The sequence below is a fragment of the Thalassophryne amazonica genome, chromosome 18, assembly GCF_902500255.1.
Source record: "Thalassophryne amazonica chromosome 18, fThaAma1.1, whole genome shotgun sequence".
Taxonomy (NCBI): domain Eukaryota; kingdom Metazoa; phylum Chordata; class Actinopteri; order Batrachoidiformes; family Batrachoididae; genus Thalassophryne; species Thalassophryne amazonica.
Genome location: NC_047120.1, coordinates 43,266,970 through 43,284,566, shown reverse-complemented (window position 1 = coordinate 43,284,566; position 17,597 = coordinate 43,266,970). Strand labels below are relative to the sequence as shown.

The 17,597-nt window shown below is 45.8% G+C and overlaps 1 protein-coding gene across 4 annotated transcripts in view; it reads right to left on the bottom strand.

Moving 5' to 3' along the window:
- Positions 1–17,597, bottom strand: part of srcap (Snf2-related CREBBP activator protein) — an 80,578-nt gene that overhangs the window by 43,038 nt on the left and 19,943 nt on the right. For all 4 annotated transcript variants that reach the window (XM_034193290.1, XM_034193292.1, XM_034193291.1 and 1 more), the window contains 3 exons: positions 16,199–16,384; positions 15,702–15,842; positions 11,229–11,421 (listed from right to left, as the gene is read on the bottom strand). In XM_034193290.1, coding sequence (XP_034049181.1) covers positions 11,229–11,421; positions 15,702–15,842; positions 16,199–16,384 — 520 coding nt within the window. The remainder of the gene's footprint in view (positions 1–11,228; positions 11,422–15,701; positions 15,843–16,198; positions 16,385–17,597) is intronic.

Below are 17,597 nucleotides of genomic sequence, written 5' to 3'. Positions count from 1 at the left end.
ATAAAAGAAATGTGTACTCACCAAACGTGCCGCAAGACAATATGAAGTTTTAAAAAAAGTAGATCCTTCCGTATAAGACAAGAAAAAGGTGCAGATGCAAACTGACGTAAATCCACAAATTACAATTGGCGCAATGCATGCTGGGAGAGGGTCTTGTCCGTGACGTCTTGGCAGCGTCCATGATGAGAGGGACAATTTGCGGAGGGCTAAATGTTAGCTGTAAATTCGTCATTTTCAAATGAAGATTTCTCCGTTGAATGACAGATCTGGGCTTGCAGATTTACTTTACTACATTCAGAAGGATCTCATGTGTAAATGTAAGTCATTTTTTGTTCAAAAAATCTGACTGCATTTTTTTCAATACAGGTCTCCTTTAACAAACTGGTCAGTCTCCATATATGTAATTGACAAACATAATATTTAATCTGGGGGCACAAGTCCAATTATTGCCCTTTGAAAATGTCTGACAGGAATTATTTTCCTTCATGGACACATTCATCCGGTGTATTTGAACAGATGGAGAAAGTGATTCCAGAGAGTTCCTACAGCTTCTTCCTTTTTTACTCAAGGTCACCACAGCGATCACATTGCATGTTGATTTTTTTCCCCACACGTTTTACACTGGATATCCTTCCTGACACAACTTTACTTTACATGGAGCACAGGCTGGAATGCTCTTGAGCCTCCAACCTTCTGCTATGGAAACAAGCAAGTAGTTCCTAGGGTTTGTAAGAGTAGAATGGGAGGCAGAGCCTTCAGCTTTCAGGCTCCTCTCCTGTGGAACCAGCTCCCAATTCAGATCAGGGAGACAGACACCCTCTCTACTTTTAAGATTAGGCTTAAAACTTTCCTTTTTGCTAAAGCTTATAGTTAGGGCTGGATCAGGTGACCCTGAACCATCCCTTAGTTATGCTGCTATAGACGTAGACTGCTGGGGGGTTCCCATGATGCACTGTTTCTCTTTTTGCTCTGTATGCACCACTCTGCATTTAATCATTAGTGATCGATCTCTGCTCCCCTCCACAGCATGTCTGTTTCCTGGTTCTCTCCCTCAGCCCCAACCAGTCCCAGCAGAAGACTGCCCCTCCCTGAGCCTGGTTCTGCTGGAGGTTTCTTCCTGTTAAAAGGGAGTTTTTCCTTCCCACTGTAGCCAAGTGCTTGCTCACAGGGGGTCGTTTTGACCGTTGGGGTTTTACATAATTATTGTATGGCCTTGCCTTACAATATAAAGCGCCTTGGGGCAACTGTTTGTTGTGATTTGGCGCTATATAAAAAAATTGATTGATTGAAGTGCATTACCCCAAAATGTGTTTAGCACAGTTGACTCACAAGATGATCCGGGGTTCAAAGTCCACTTGACCCAAAAGAGAATAAGCAAAAAGAAATTAAGGTCAACAGAAGAACTTACAATGGAGCTAATCCCACTCCTTTCTAAAATTTAACCAATGCAACAAAATAAAATAAATCAATTTAATTAAAATACGTGTCTTAGCATCCTTAATACTATCACAAAGTTCAATTAAAAGCTAAACTGTTGGGAAGGTGTCGTAACACGGACCCACAACAGGGGGCGCAAATGAACGGACAATGGATAAGAGAATTTAATGTTGAGTAACAATTTAATGTTGCGAAAGAACACAACGGAATATAAACAAGAGTACTGCCAATCATACACAAGAGGACTGCGGGCAGGCTTGAAGATAGGAGACCTCGGATGAACGAAGAGCCGGGGCCCACACCGCTTCTACCACCAACGGCCTGAAGAACACCGAAGCCGCCAAGCCCTGAGTCCCCAGGTGGTCTCTGTCCTCTGTTGTCGGCCCTGGTACTGCTGGCAGACAGAAACAGAAGGTGGTGAGTGTGAATCCTCACACCCAGCAACCTTGATTAGTGATTCCTCCGGGAGGGATAACCTCCACCTCCAGGAACATCTTTACTTGTGAAGCTCCCGTTTGTCCCTCTCCTGGGTCTTCACGGGTTTGCAACTGCACACAGAACAATGATAGATTAATACGTGATCACAGCAGAGAATTACCTCTAATCGTAGAAGATTTCTCGGCGAGGAGGTGGAGTTGCCGTCCGGCCTTTATGGTGATGGTGATGAGATGAATGAGTGACAGCTGGTGTTGAGGATGAGTGACGGCTGTCACTCCCAGTGGTTCTGGCGCCCTCTTGTGCTTGAAGCCCGCACTCCAAGCAGGGCGCCATCTGGTGGTGGTGGGCCAGCAGTACCTCCTCTTCAGCGGCCCACACAACAGGACCCCCCCCCTCAACGGGCGCCTCCTGGCGCCCGACCAGGCTTGTACGGGTGTCGGTGGTGGAAATCGACCAGAAGGGCCGGGTCCAGGATGAAGCTCCTCTTCACCCAGGAGCGTTCTTCGGGTCCGTAACCCTCCCAGTCCACCAAGTACTGAAAACCCCGACCCTTCCGACGGACGTCCAGGAGCCGACGAACAGTCCATGCCGGCTCCCCGTCGATGATCCGGGCAGGAGGTGGGTCGGGTCCAGGGGTGCAGAGCGGTGAGGTGTGGTATGGCTTGAGTTTGGAAACATGAAAAACCGGATGGATCCGCAGTGAAGCCGGGAGTGTCAGCTTCACTGCGGCCGGACTGAGGATCTTGGCGATGGGGAACGGCCCGATGAAGCGGTCCTTGAGTTTGTGGGATGTCACCTGGAGCGGGATGTCCTTGGTGGATAACCACACCTCCTGCCCCGGTTGGTATGTAGGGGCCGGGGAACGCCGGCGATCTGCATGGGCCTTGGGCCTCGTCCGGGCCTGTAACAGGGCAGAGCGGGCGGTCCGCCACACCCGGCGGCACCTCCGCAGGTGGGCCTGGACCGAGGGTACCCCGACCTCTCCCTCCACAAGTGGGAATAACGGGGGCTGGTAGCCCAGACACGCTTCAAAGGGGGAGAGGCCGGTGGCAGAGGATACTTGGCTGTTGTGAGCGTACTCGATCCAGGCCAGATGGTTACTCCAGGCCGCCGGGTGCGCGGAGGTGACACAACGAAGAGCCTGTTCAAGGTCCTGGTTCGCCCGCTCTGCCTGGCCGTTCGTCTGTGGGTGATACCCGGACGAGAGACGTACGGTGGCCCCCAGCTCCTTACAAAAACTCCTCCAGACTTGTGAGGAAAACTGGGGACCATGATCCGAGACGATGTCCGACGGTATCCCATGCAGACGCACGACGTGGTGGACCAGGAGGTCTGCCGTCTCCTGGGCCGTCGGGAGCTTCGGGAGGGCCACGAAGTGGGCCGCCTTGGAGAATCGGTCCACTACCGTCAGTATGGCGGTGTTGCCCTGGGACGGCGGGAGGCCCGTGATGAAGTCCAGGCCGATGTGGGACCAGGGGCGATGAGGCACAGGCAGGGGTTGGAGTAGACCCCTGGTCTTGTGATGGTCCGCCTTGCCCCTGGCACAGGTGGTGCAGGCCTGGACGTAGTCCCGGACGTCGGCTTCCAGTGACGCCCACCAGAAGCGCTGCTGGACTACTGCCACGGTCCTACGCACTCCGGGATGACAGGAGAGCTTGGATCCGTGGCAGAAGTCCAAGACGGCAGCCCTAGCCCCTGGTGGGACGTAGAGTCTGTTCTTCGGACCGTCTCCCGGGTCCGGGTTCTTTGCCTGGGCCTCCCGGACGATCTCCTCCACGTCCCAGGTGAGGGTGGCCACGACAGTGGACTCGGGAAGAATGGTGTCGATGGGGTCCGACAACTCGGCCTTGGCCTCCTCTTCGTGCACCCGGGACAATGCATCGGATCGTTGATTCCTGGTCCCGGGGCGGTAGGTGAACAGGGACCAGCGGGCTTGCCTGGGGTTCAGCCGCTTGGCGGTCCGGATGTACTCCAGGTTCCGGTGGTCCGTAAAAACCGTGAAAGGCCCCGTAGCTCCCTCCAACAGGTGTCTCCACTCTTCTAGAGCCTCCTTCACCGCGAGGAGTTCTCGATTGCCCACGTCATAATTCCGTTCAGCGGGGGTCAACCTGCGGGAATAGTAGGCACAAGGATGGAGAACCTTATCGGACTCCCCGCTCTGGGACAGCACGGCTCCTATTCCTGAGTCTGAGGCGTCCACCTCCACTACAAACTGGCGAGTAGGATCAGGCTGCACCAGAACTGGAGCAGACGAAAATCGGCGTTTCAACTCCCTAAACGCGGCTTCGCACCGGTCCGACCAGGTGAAGGGGACTTTGGTGGAGGTCAGGGCGGTCAGGGGGCTAACAACCTGACTGTAACCCTTAATGAACCTCCTGTAGAAGTTTGCAAAGCCGAGGAACTGTTGCAGCTTCCTACGGCTTTTTGGTTGGGGCCAATCCCTCACCGCCGCAACCTTGGCCGGATCCGGGGCGACGGAGTTGGAGGAGATGATAAACCCCAAGAAGGACAAAGAAGTGCGGTGAAACTCACACTTCTCGTCCTTCACAAACAGCAGGTTTTCTAATAACCGCTGTAGGACCTGACGTACATGTCGGACATGGGTCTCAGGATCCGGGGAAAAGATGAGTATATCATCCAGGTATACGAAGACAAACCGATGCAGGAAGTCCCGCAAGACGTCGTTAACCAATGCTTGGAACGTCGCGGGCGCATTGGTAAGACCAAACGGCATGACCAGGTACTCAAAATGACCTAACGGGGTGTTAAATGCCGTCTTCCATTCGTCTCCCTTCCGGATCCGAACTAGGTGGTACGCATTCCTAAGATCGAGTTTGGTGAATATTTTGGCTCCATGCAGGGGTGTGAACACCGAATCCAAGAGGGGCAATGGGTATCGATTGCGAACCGTGATCTCGTTCAATCCCCTGTAATCGATGCATGGACGAAGTCCGCCGTCTTTCTTACACACAAAAAAGAAACCAGCACCCATCGGGGAGGTGGAGTTCCGAATCAACCCGGCGGCCAAGGAGTCCCGGATGTAGGTCTCCATTGATTCGCGTTCCGGACGTGAGAGGTTGTACAGTCTACTGGACGGGTACTCAACGTCCGGAATCAAATCAATGGCACAATCGTACGGTCGGTGCGGTGGAAGAGTGAGCGCCAGATCTTTGCTGAAGACGTCAGCCAGATCATGGTACTCCCCTGGCACCGCCGTCAGATTGGGAGGGATTTTAACCTCCTCCTTAGCCGTGATCCCGGGAGGAACCGAGGATCCTAAACACTCCCGGTGGCAGGTTTCGCTCCACTGCACCACGGCCCCAGACGGCCAATCGATCCGGGGATTGTGCTTCACCATCCAAGGAAAACCCAAAATCACTGGGGAGGTAGAAGGTGTCACGTAAAACACTATCTCCTCCCGGTGATTCCCAGACACAACCAGGGTCACAGGCTGGGTCCGGTGTGTGATTAGCGGGAGTAGAGTGCCATCTAGTGCCCGTACCTTCAAGGGCGAAGGCAGAGCCACTAGAGGGAGCCCCACTTCCTTTGCCCATCTGCTATCCAACAGATTCCCTTCGGACCCCGTGTCCACCAGTGCTGGGGCGTGAAGGGTTAAATCCCCACTCAGGATTAACACTGGGATTCGTGCTGATTTGCGGGGTTTCCCCGTGCACATGTTATGGCCCACCCTTAGCCCAGTTTCTAAGGACGGGCGTTGGTGTTTGACCGTTTGGGGCAGTCTTTTAACATGTGTTCACATGAGCCACAGTAAAAACATTCCCAGCGGGCCAGTCTCCTTTGTCTGATATCAGATCTCACTTTGGCCCTGCTCGTGTCCATAGCTTCGTCAGCAGGGGGAGCTGTTGCCACACGGAGCCCACTGGCAATGGAGCGTGGGGACGACGTCACCCTTTCGGACCCGGAAGAGAGAGGGACGGCTTGTGCCCGGCCACGCCCCCCGGCCTGCTCCCGACGGTGTTCATTCAAGCGGTTGTCTAAGCGTATAACCAGAGTGACAAGCCCGTCGAAAGTCTGCGGTTCGTCCTTAGCCAGTAAATGCTCCTTCAGTACTGGAGACAGTCCGCTTATGAAGGCAGCGCGGAGCGCAACGTCATTCCAACCCGACCTCGCAGCCGCGATGCGGAAGTCGACAGCGTAATCAGCTGCGCTCCGACGCCCCTGTCTCAGTGACAGCAGCACGGTCGAGGCGGTCTCGCCTCTGTTGGGATGATCAAACACCTGTTTGAATTCCCGTATAAACCCAGCGTATGACGTCAGAAGCCATGACTGCTGTTCCCAGAGCGCTGTAGCCCAAGCGCGTGCCTCACCTCGAAGCAGATTAATTACATAAGCCACCCGGGTGGCGTCTGCTGCGTACATGACTGGACGCTGTGCAAAAACGAGCGAACACTGCATTAAGAAGTCTGCGCACGTTTCCACACAGCCTCCGTACGGTTCGGGAGGACTTATGTAAGCTTCAGGGGACGGTGGGGGGGGGTAGTTGAACGGCCAGTGGAACATCTACATTAGGCCCCGGGCCAGCAGGAGGAGACACTGCAGCGACGCTCGACTCGCGTGCTTCCACTCTGGCGGTGAGAGCCTCCATCCTCTGATTGAGGATTGCATTTTGCTCGGTTACCAGCTGTAACTGAGCAGTGAAAGCGGTAAGGATTTGCTGCAGATCACTTACCATGCCTCCTGCTGACGCCTGCGCTCCTTGTTCTCCCATTGGCTGTTCAAGCTGTGGTTGACGCCCCTCGGGATCCATGACGAATGGCCGAGAAATCCTGTTGGGAAGGTGTCGTAACACGGACCCACAACAGGGGGCGCAAATGAACGGACAATGGATAAGAGAAGGAGTAACAATTTAATGTTGCGAAAGAACACAACGGAATATAAACAAGAGTACTGCCAATCATACACAAGAGGACTGCGGGCAGGCTTGAAGATAGGAGACCTCGGATGAACGAAGAGCCGGGGCCCACACCGCTTCTACCACCAACGGCCTGAAGAACACCGAAGCCGCCAAGCCCTGAGTCCCCAGGTGGTCTCTGTCCTCTGTTGTCGGCCCTGGTACTGCTGGCAGACAGAAACAGAAGGTGGTGAGTGTGAATCCTCACACCCAGCAACCTTGATTAGTGATTCCTCCGGGAGGGATAACCTCCACCTCCAGGAACGTCTTTACTTGTGAAGCTCCCGTTTGTCCCTCTCCTGGGTCTTCACGGGTTTGCAACTGCACACAGAACAATGATAGATTAATACGTGATCACAGCAGAGAATTACCTCTAATCGTAGAAGATTTCTCGGCGAGGAGGTGGAGTTGCCGTCCGGCCTTTATGGTGATGGTAATGAGATGAATGAGTGACAGCTGGTGTTGAGGATGAGTGACGGCTGTCACTCCCAGTGGTTCTGGCGCCCTCTTGTGCTTGAAGCCCGCACTCCAAGCAGGGCGCCATCTGGTGGTGGTGGGCCAGCAGTACCTCCTCTTCAGCGGCCCACACAACATAAACTGATTTATCTAAATAGAGCTTTGATGTCCCACTTCCAACATGAGCGATGACAGCCAAACCTTGGCAATTACTGGCGATAGTGTCAAAGTGCATCTGCAGGTCAAACTCCATTCTAGACCAGACACATACTAGTGAACAACTTCAGTTCATTTTTCTGAATAAGCAAATCCTTTCACTCAAATTAATGTTTGACTTGAGCATCTGCTTGCTGATAGTAACACTGGCAGCAAGCTAGTCTGACAGGTTTGACCAGACTGTAGCCCAACAACTGCTGAATAGCGCAGTATATCCTGAAATTATTAAAACAAAAAAAAAAAAAAAAAAAACCACCCCACCACACAAAACTTCACTGTCATCTATACTACTCGCTGGACCTGTTGTACATCTGTTTGTTATGCAAGCAGGTCCCCTCATTTGTTGTGCTTCTGAGGTTTCTTCTTTTCTCCTCGATAAAAATGCCCACTGCATAAAGTCCTTATCTGAATATGAGAGTCTAAGGACAGAGTGTTGTGTGTTGAATCTCTCCAAAACATTGTTTTGTGAGTGTAAGCTACATTAGTAAATTTAGTTCCATCTCCAATAATCAGAAGTGGCACAAGAATGTACAAAACTGCAGAGTGAACAAATAAAAAAAGAATGCCACTAAATAAAAGTCTTTTTCCTTCATATAACCAGTGTGTCTGTGTGAAAGCTTAAAGACACTCAGACGCTGACATGTAGCTATGACAACATACCTGGCTGAACCACTAATTTAGCCATGAAAAGCAGTTTTACTGTTGTAAGACATTGGGGCTCTATCTTACACCTACCGCAAAGCAGCACAAGTGTCATTGTTCGTTTCCAAACAATGCAGCTGTCATTTTCACACCCAGCGCCAACATTGTTTCAAGAGTAAACTAGAGCACCGCGCTTGGACAGCACAAACCTCCGCCAACACTAGTTTCCAATTCCACAACATTTTACCTTGGAAAAAGTTTCAAGGTCAAAGCCCTGTTAGAAGTGGCTTTTCATAAGCTAAATCAGATGCAGAGTATGTATTTAGTTCATGCACTTCAATCAAAGTTTTTTGTGGAGTTGTCAGGTTTTCCCAAACTTTTTCGGTTTCTGAATTCTTTTTCAGAAAATTTTCACAGAATATTGGTTATCTTTGCTATGCACAATTTGTCATTGCTTTTTGACACTTGGTTTCCGACTCATAACTGGAAGACAAACAGGCAAAAAATTGGAACCTCCATCCAATTTTGGTGATGTACATAAATCCATAAAAGAAAAATGAGAATGAATGAGGCACTTTTGTTTGAGACATAATGCAACATGTACACCAAATGGACTTTTCAATATTAAATTCAAATGTCCACAAAATCAACAATCCGGATCAGATCCGGATCAAACTTTGTCAGCCGATAGTGAGTGCTAGTCTGCACCCCACTTTCAAATATGAGAGTGACTCAGGCATGTTTGATTAAAATATAATGTAAAAATTTCAATGACCACAAAATCTGTAATCTGGATCAGATCCAGATCAAACTTTGCCAGTAGATAAAGGATACCATCCTACATAACATTCTCAAATATGTAAAAAATTCGATCTGTATTGACAGTTATGATTTTTTTGAAAATTCACTCAATGTTAAAGGATAGGGATTTTTCCTGAATTTGATCTATGACCTTGATAACTGAATCAGTTCTTGTCTATCAGGATATGAATCCTCTGCAAAAAATTTCATAAGGTCACAAACAAACAAATGGGTGAAAACATAACCTCCTCCAACTTCGCTGGCGAAGGTAATAAACTTGTGTTCATCTGTGCACCCATATGGCTGTTGCTAGCAAACCTATAGTCTACAGACAATAGACGATAACATCAAACATGGTCATTTTTCAGTCTTAATCAGACAGACCAATAATTTTCTGCATTGAAAGATACAATCTAAATAGTCTATCTCTGAATGCACATCTTTTTTCCTCATTGAAGATAAAACAATATTAGGAGTGTTCTTGTCAATCCAGCAAATGATAAAAGTCAAACGTTTTATTTTTGACGACAAGTGCTGTAGCAGTGCGCGGTTGCTACAGCTACAGTCAGATAACAATTTTCCGTCATCCTCTCATTAAAAACGATGCACCAGCCCATTTTACAGCCTGCCATTTACAGCAAACGTGCATGTATCATGAATTACACCTTTATTCCTCTGTAGGCTCACAGGTGGGAGCACAGCGATATCACTGGATATGGGACAGTCCAACTTTGGGGGGGGGGTTTCTATGCCTGACTGGATACAGAAGGGTGGATGAAGATGGAGGACAAGAAGCTGTTGCAAAAACTAAATGCTCAATTGTGTCACCTCAGGGAGCTGTGGTGGAAGCTGATCCTCTCTATAAACTGCTGCGTTGACACTTTTGTGCGCAGATCAGTTTCATCACCAGAAAATCTCACTTATGTCATGTACCGAGTTCAGCAATACTAAGAGATTCAAATAAGCACCACTCTGAAAGGGTAATGAATGACACTAATCCGACCAATTTATGTACATGATTAATTATCTGAAAAAATACATCTGTGCGCCCTGTGTCTTACTTTGAACTCAGTTTACCTGACATGTAAATACAGGGATGAGATTGGCAAATTCGATTTTCAGAGAAAAATAAGCCAGGGTCCAGGGGCCGCAGTCCCCGGCGGGTCCAGCGGCAGTCCCCCTGAAGCCAAAGCATTTTTGCTGTTTTAAAACATGTAAATTGCACTAAAATGATATTAAAAACTACTATAAATGCCAGGTGTTCATATCTATAATTCAAACTGTAAACCCTTACTAAGACCATGTACTGTACATGTGTATTTTTGTGACCAAAATATTTTTTCATAACTAGACTTACTTGATTTTCAGCATTCTCCACTTTCAGCATGGCACACTTATCAACAAACATACATGTATATCCTCAAATACATGTACAATCCAATGTTCTATGTCCATTGAACTGTCAGACCATATAAGGTTTAGTCGATGTGATCTCCACCTATAACACTCATCACGTGTATACATGTATATAATATATACACGTATAATTACAATGTTCTACCACACTACAATAACGTCAAAATGTCTGTTTACATAATCCACTGACTGTGTGTGTGTGTGTGTGTGTGTGTGTGTGTGTGTGTGTGTGTGTGTGCAACACCGAAGAAAGGGCGGGAGAAACCCATATATAACCTTTGCGCTGACTGGTCATAAGCTTTGTAATAACCAATGAAAACGCGCCTAAGTAATAGCTTCGATACCGTCTCGGTTTTTATGATTTGTTGGAAGGAAAACTACAGAATATTGGAAGTTGAAAGACTACACAGTTACCTCCCTTACACTACATGCTCATTGTGCACCTTCTCTCTCTCTCTCTCTCTGTGTGTGTCTAATCAGAGCTGCGACTCTTTAAAATAAACGCGCACTCGCTACATGTCGGTGCGCTTATCAAACGCCCTGATCGATCAGTTTGATCAAAGCTGAAAAGTGCTGTGACTCTTTATAATAAACGCGCACTTGCTGAATAAACGTGCACTCGCTGCATAAAAAAATAAATAATAATAATAATAATAATGTTAAATGACTTTTTTGAACTGCACCACACCATGCAGCAGAGTGCACTTCCACAGAGGCAGAAAATAGCACTGAAACTGGTGTCAAATCCGCGGATTTGCGGAAAAATCTCATCCCTGTAAATAGAAAAGTGGAGATGGACACACCCCAAATGCACTTGCACTGTGCACTTTAGACCATATGCTATGGATCTTCAAGCCAGAGTCCATAAAGTATAAACATAAGACAATGTCCACAAAGAATAAAGCCTCACCTTCCTCATCAATGGATGATGACACTGATTTTTGGGGAGGAAGGGCAACAGCATCAACAGGTGTGGCTGGTGCAAGGGATTGGCTGAGGAGGTCAGAGTATTTCTCAGTCTGGCCAACAATGAAGTCCAGCTGAAGGTCCAATGCCTTCTTCCTCTTCTCTTCTAGTCTTGACTGTTGCTTGTACTGCACCACCTTTATAGACAAACCAAACCATCAGCTCTCACTAGATCATTTATATCCAAGTGCATGTTAAAATTCATGCAGTATTTTTGTCAGTCATTTCAGAAAGTGAAAATGTATATATTCTAGACTCATTACATATAAACTAAAACATTTCAAACATTATTATACAGTTTAAAAATTGGGGGGAGGGAGGGACAAAATATTAGAATATTTCAAAAGATGAATAAAAAGGGGGTGGTTTATAATACAAAATTGTTGAACTTAAGTATATTTATTTCTGCACTCAATACTTGGGAGGAGCTCCTTTTGCAAAAATTACTGCTTCAATGCATTGTGGCATGTAGGCAATCAGCCTGTGGCACTTCTGAGGCATGAGGAAGCCCAGGTTGCTTTGATAGCAGTCTTCAGCTCATCTGTGTTGTTGGATCTGATGTCTCACTTTCCTCTTGACAATACCCCATAGAGGTAAAGTACAATCATACAACCCCTGGCAAAAATTATGGAATCACCAGCCTCGGAGGATGTTCATTCAGTTGTTTAATTTTGTAGAAAAAAAGCAGATCACAGACATGACACAAAACTAAAGTAATTTCAAATGGCAACTTTCTGGCTTTAAGAAACACTATAAGAAATCAGGAAAAAAAATTGTGGCAGTCAGTAACAGTTACTTTTTAGACCAAGCAGAGGAAAAAAAAAATCGAATCACTCAATTCTGAGGAAAAAAAATTATGGAATCATGAAAAACAAAAGAACGCTCCAACACATCACTAGTATTTTGTTGCACCACCTCTGGCTTTTATAACAGCTTGCAGTCTCTGAGGCATGGACTTAATGAGTGACAAACAGTACTCTTCATCAATCTGGCTCCAACTTTCTCTGATTGCTGTTGCCAGTTCAGCTTTGCAGGTTGGAGCCTTGTCATCGACCATTTTCTTCAACTTCCACCAAAGATTTTCAATTGGATTAAGATCCGGACTATTTGCAGGCCATGACATTGACCCTATGTGTCTTTTTGCAAGGAATGTTTTCACAGTTTTTGCTCTATGGCAAGATGCATTATCATCTTGAAAAATGATTTCATCATCCCCAAACATCCTTTCAATTGATGGGATAAGAAAAGTGCCCAAAATATCAACGTAAACTTGTGCATTTATTGATGATGTAATGATAGCCATCTCCCCAGTGCCTTTACCTGACATGCAGCCCCATATCATCAATGACTGTGGAAATTTACATGTTCTCTTCAGGCAGTCATCTTTATAAATCTCATTGGAACGGCACCAAACAAAAGTTCCAGCATCATCACCTTGCCCAATGCAGATTCGAGATACATCACTGAATATGACTTTCATCCAGTCATCCACAGTCCACGATTGCTTTTCCTTAGCCCATTATAACCTTGTTTTTTTCTGTTTAGGTGTTAATGATGGCTTTTGTTTAGCTTTTCTGTATGTAAATCCCATTTCCTTTAGGCGGTTTCTTACAGTTCGGTCACAGATGTTGACTCCAGTTTCCTCCCATTCGTTCCTCATTTGTTTTGTTGTGCATTTTCGATTTTTGAGACATATTGCTTTAAGTTTTCTGTCTTGACGCTTTGATGTCTTCCTTGGTCTACCAGTATGTTTGCCTTTAACAACCTTCCCATGTTGTTTGTATTTGGTCCAGAGTTTTGACACAGCTGGCTGTGAACAACCAACATCTTTTGCAACATTGCGTGATGATTTACCCTGTTTTAAGAGTCTGATAATCCTCTCCTTTGTTTCAACTGACATCTCTCGTGTTGGAGCCATGATCCATGTCAGTCCACTTGGTGCATCAGCTCTCCAAGGTGTGATCACTCCTTTTTAGATGCAGACTAACGAGCAGATCTGATTTGATGCAGGTGTTAGTTTTGGGGATGAAAATTTGCAAGGTGATTCCATAATTTATTCCTCAGAATTGAGTGAGTCCATATTTTTTTCCCTCTGCTTGGTCTAAAAAAGTAACTGTTACTGACTGCCACAATTTTTTTTTCCTGATTTCTTATAGTGTTTCTTAAAGCCAGAAAGTTGCCATTTGAAATGACTTTAGTTTTGTGTCATGTCTGTGATCTGCTTTTTTTCTACAAAATTAAACAAATGAATGAACATCCTCCGAGGCCGGTGATTCCATAATTATTGCCAGGGGTTGTACCATGGTCAGCAAACCAGCTAATAGTAGTTTTGGCAGTGTTGGAAAGGGCCAGGTCCTGCTGGAAAATGAAATATGCATCTTCATAAACCCTGTCAGCAGATGGAAGCATGAAGTCCTCTAAAATCTCCTGGTAGACTTGCACTGACTTTGGACACAGTGGACCAACACCAGTAGATGATATGGCACCCCAAATCATCACCGACTGTGGAAACAACACTCTACTTCAAGCAGCTTGGTTTCAGTGCCTATACACTTTTCCTCTACACTCTGGGCCCTTGATTTCCAAATGAAATCGAAAATGTAATTTCATCTGAAAAGAGAACTTTAGGTCACTCAGCAACAGTCCAGTCGCTTTTCTCCTTAGCCCATGTAAGATGCTTCATCTATGGTTCAGAAGTGGCCTGACCCCAGGAATGCCATTTGTAGTGCCTAAAATAAACACCTGTGATCTTTGATCCCTCAGATGGCACTGCATCAAGAACAGTCATTCATCAATAGTTGATATAACCATATGGGCAAGGGTTTACTTTGAGAAATGCTTGTCAAGCACAACAATATGGAGTTACATTAACAAATACCACTTAAAAGTCTACTGTGCAAAAATTAAGCCCTATGTTAACCTTTATGGAAGAAAGGGACACTGTTCACTTTAGACCCAAGCCAAAAAGGACCACCCAGACTGTTATCAGCAACAAGTCCAAACACCAGAGCATCATCGCATGGGGTTGTGTCTATGCCCCTGGCAAAAATAACTTACACTGCTGTGATGGCAGCATTAAAGTGACCAAACAAAGCATTTTAGGACTTCATATTGGTACCCCATAGAAAACCTGAAGCTATTAAAAAAAAAAAAAATCAAACCATGAGTATTCTGAAATAAGCCCTTATGGAGGCCACCATTACTCCTCAAGCAGATGCTTCGATCTTGAATGTGATGGAGCCCGGTTGCCTGCCATGACTTAGTTTTTGTGTAACATAGGACAAATGCCCGCTTATTGATTCTTGATTGTAAAATGCTGCATTGTATTGTGTATGGATTAATGTTGGGAATCGGAGCAGTCTTTCTCACAGGAGTGCTCGCCAGTTTATTGCAGCAAGTTATCAAACTAACAGGAGCAATTAATACACCTGGCAGTGTGCAAATAACATGAAGTGTCGGCTGTTAATAATAACGGAGATTTTATTTTTTTGTTTGTTTGTTTAGGTGCGTGCACACCTGGCACACCTCAGGCAGCCATCACTGTGGGGTTGCGGCACCCATTTCATTTATTTTTTCTCTGGTTTGCTCGCTGTCAGCTGCACCTCCAAAACACACACCCTGTTGAAGATTTGTATCAAATATAACGTTATATGTATTATTTACCATGAGCTTTGCCATCTGTATAATCCGGAGAGGCTGATCCTGGGAGTTTGGTCAAATTCCAACACAAAAATCCTGATTTCTATCCCAACAGCAGTCATGTGACTTTTTCTCCCAGTTGCTGAAATGTTTTTTTTGTGTGTGTTGTGTGTTTCTATTTCTGTGTTTCACAAATTACTGGAAAGCACTTTGTGATTTTATCTTGAAAGGTGCTATACAAATAAACTTTACTTTTCCCTAATTTTTACTTTTCTTTAATTTTCTTTGTATTTCCAATATCTGTACCGTTGCTCCAAGTCATAGAAAGTTCAGTTAAAGATGTTAAATATGTAATGCTGCAGGTATGATCTTAAAATTTCTTCAGATGATTTCTCATTTGGCTGCATTGCGTGAATGAGCCCACAGCTACACGGCAGCAACAATGTTGGGACATGCAGCTGGTTTACAGCAAAAATGCTGTTCAAAACCACCCAAAATATTAGCTCTTTCCTCCCTCCCTCTGTATTTTAACTGTGCTAGTTGCTTAGACTGGCATATCATAGAAAAGAATGCAGCTAAAGCTAATTAATTTTTTTTAAATGCCCAATCTAACAATGCACACAGTTTGTGCACACTTTGCAGTCATGGCTTTTGGTGAGCGAAGCATTAAACTATCTGGAGCAGAGAACTGGTGCTGCATCATACTTTGGCAAATCTTGTTTCAGAAAAGAGCGAGAAGTCAGCAACAATGGCCGCCATATGGAGACATACTATGTACCTTCTCAACACTGCTCCAAAAAGCCCGGACTTCCTTGGCAATAGAAGATGCAACTCTCCTGATTTTAGCATGTTCATCCCTCTTGGCCTTTTCTTCTTTTTGTCTCAACTCCTCATGGTGTCGCATCACCATTCGCACTACCTGTTAACATATTACCAGCAGGAAAACAACAGTAATAACAAAAGTAGAAAGAGAAACATAAGCCACAATGAATATAGTAAAATATGTAAAACAGAGTATTAATACTCTACCAAACAGATGGCAACTATTTACAACATCGTTAAAGCAAACAGATGGCAACTATTTACAACATGGTTAAAGTTTTGTACATAGCAAAGCTTTAACCGTGGCTTTGTACGTAGCAATCTCTATGTACAAAGAACACATTTTGACTTTAATGTTTTATACTTAGACCATATATAGCTATTAGTATTTGTTAGTGCTGAGACTACTTTGCTGTAAGATTTTGAGTAAATGGAAAACTTTGCTCATCCTACCTTTCTAGCTACACCTCTTTTCCATCGTCTTTCTTGAGCAAAGTCTGCAGAAAGCCACTGCATCTCTTCACACAGGTAGTCCCAGAGAACTTTTGGTCGTGGTGGCTCCATTAGGCGAGTAAGACGCTTCATTGACCAGAAGCCCTCTCGCTTCAGTGCCTGGGTTCGATGTTCTATGTCTGCTTCCTTTAGGACACAGTGGCCAAAAAAAAAAAACCCCACACACACATTAACTCCTGACAACATATTGTACGACTTAAACAAGGTTTGGGAAACTACACATTACAAATCTATTTAGCTTTAGTTCTACATTTGACTGGCATACAAGTGTAGAAGAATTAAATCCTATATTAGCACTGAGGCCCATTGGTGCCGGTATCGCAGACCAAAGGGTCTCCCCCTAAAAATCGGTCTGTCTGCCTTCACTGCGCATGCATCATTTGGGACCACAGCAGCTCGTCTGAGTCTGACTCTCTTCACCCAAAGCGATCAAAGGCAATAATAGGATTATCAACCATCAGATGACAAGATAAAACCACTTAAATAATTCTAAAGTCAGTTTTAAGCATAAACGAGGCTGTTTCAAGCAAAAAGAAGGAAAAACTCGGTGACGCTTTGAAATGACCGACGCGCAGTGAACACATCAGCTAGTACCTCGTGTAGCCGTGGCGCCCTTTTCGCTTCATTCATCTTTTATGATGAATCAATGCTGAATTTATGTGGAAATGATTGTTGTACAAAAGCTTCAGATATCTGTCGCTGAGACAGATGATGACTGGAGTGCAGTTTTAAGCAGAAACGAGGTGATAATCCGTCAACCGCAGCTAATGACGCATGTGCAGTGAAGGCAGGGCGGACTGATTTTTAGGGGGACCGCTCGGTCGCCAACACAGGTGCTAAACTATGAATTCCATAGCGTGAAGCAGGTGAGAGTTTATGACTTCCTATAGACTGGACATCAGCACGACAACCTTTGCTGATTACTCCCCCTTTACAGCTGAGTGACTTAAGACCATATAGATTAAGCCTCTCGTCAAGGACACAACTGGGTAGCATGGGCAGGATTTTAACCCAAGTCGACATATTGGCAGGCCTGCTCCTTATCCACCAAGCTACTTGCTCTACACTACACTTGCATGCACAGGTGTGGCAGGGGGAATTGATATTCACATGCACTGCCATTTATGAAGTGTGCACAGCCTTTGCTTTTTTCATGTTTTCATCTTTTTAAGACATCAAATCCAAATTAAGAATCAGGAGTTCTTCCTAGGCAGCATGGTGACTTAGTGGTTAGCACTGGTGCCTCACAGCGAGAAGGTCGTGGGTTCAATTCCCCTGGCCTTTCTGTGTGGAGTCTGCATGTTCTCCCCGTGTTTGCGAGGGTTTCCTCTGGGTGCTC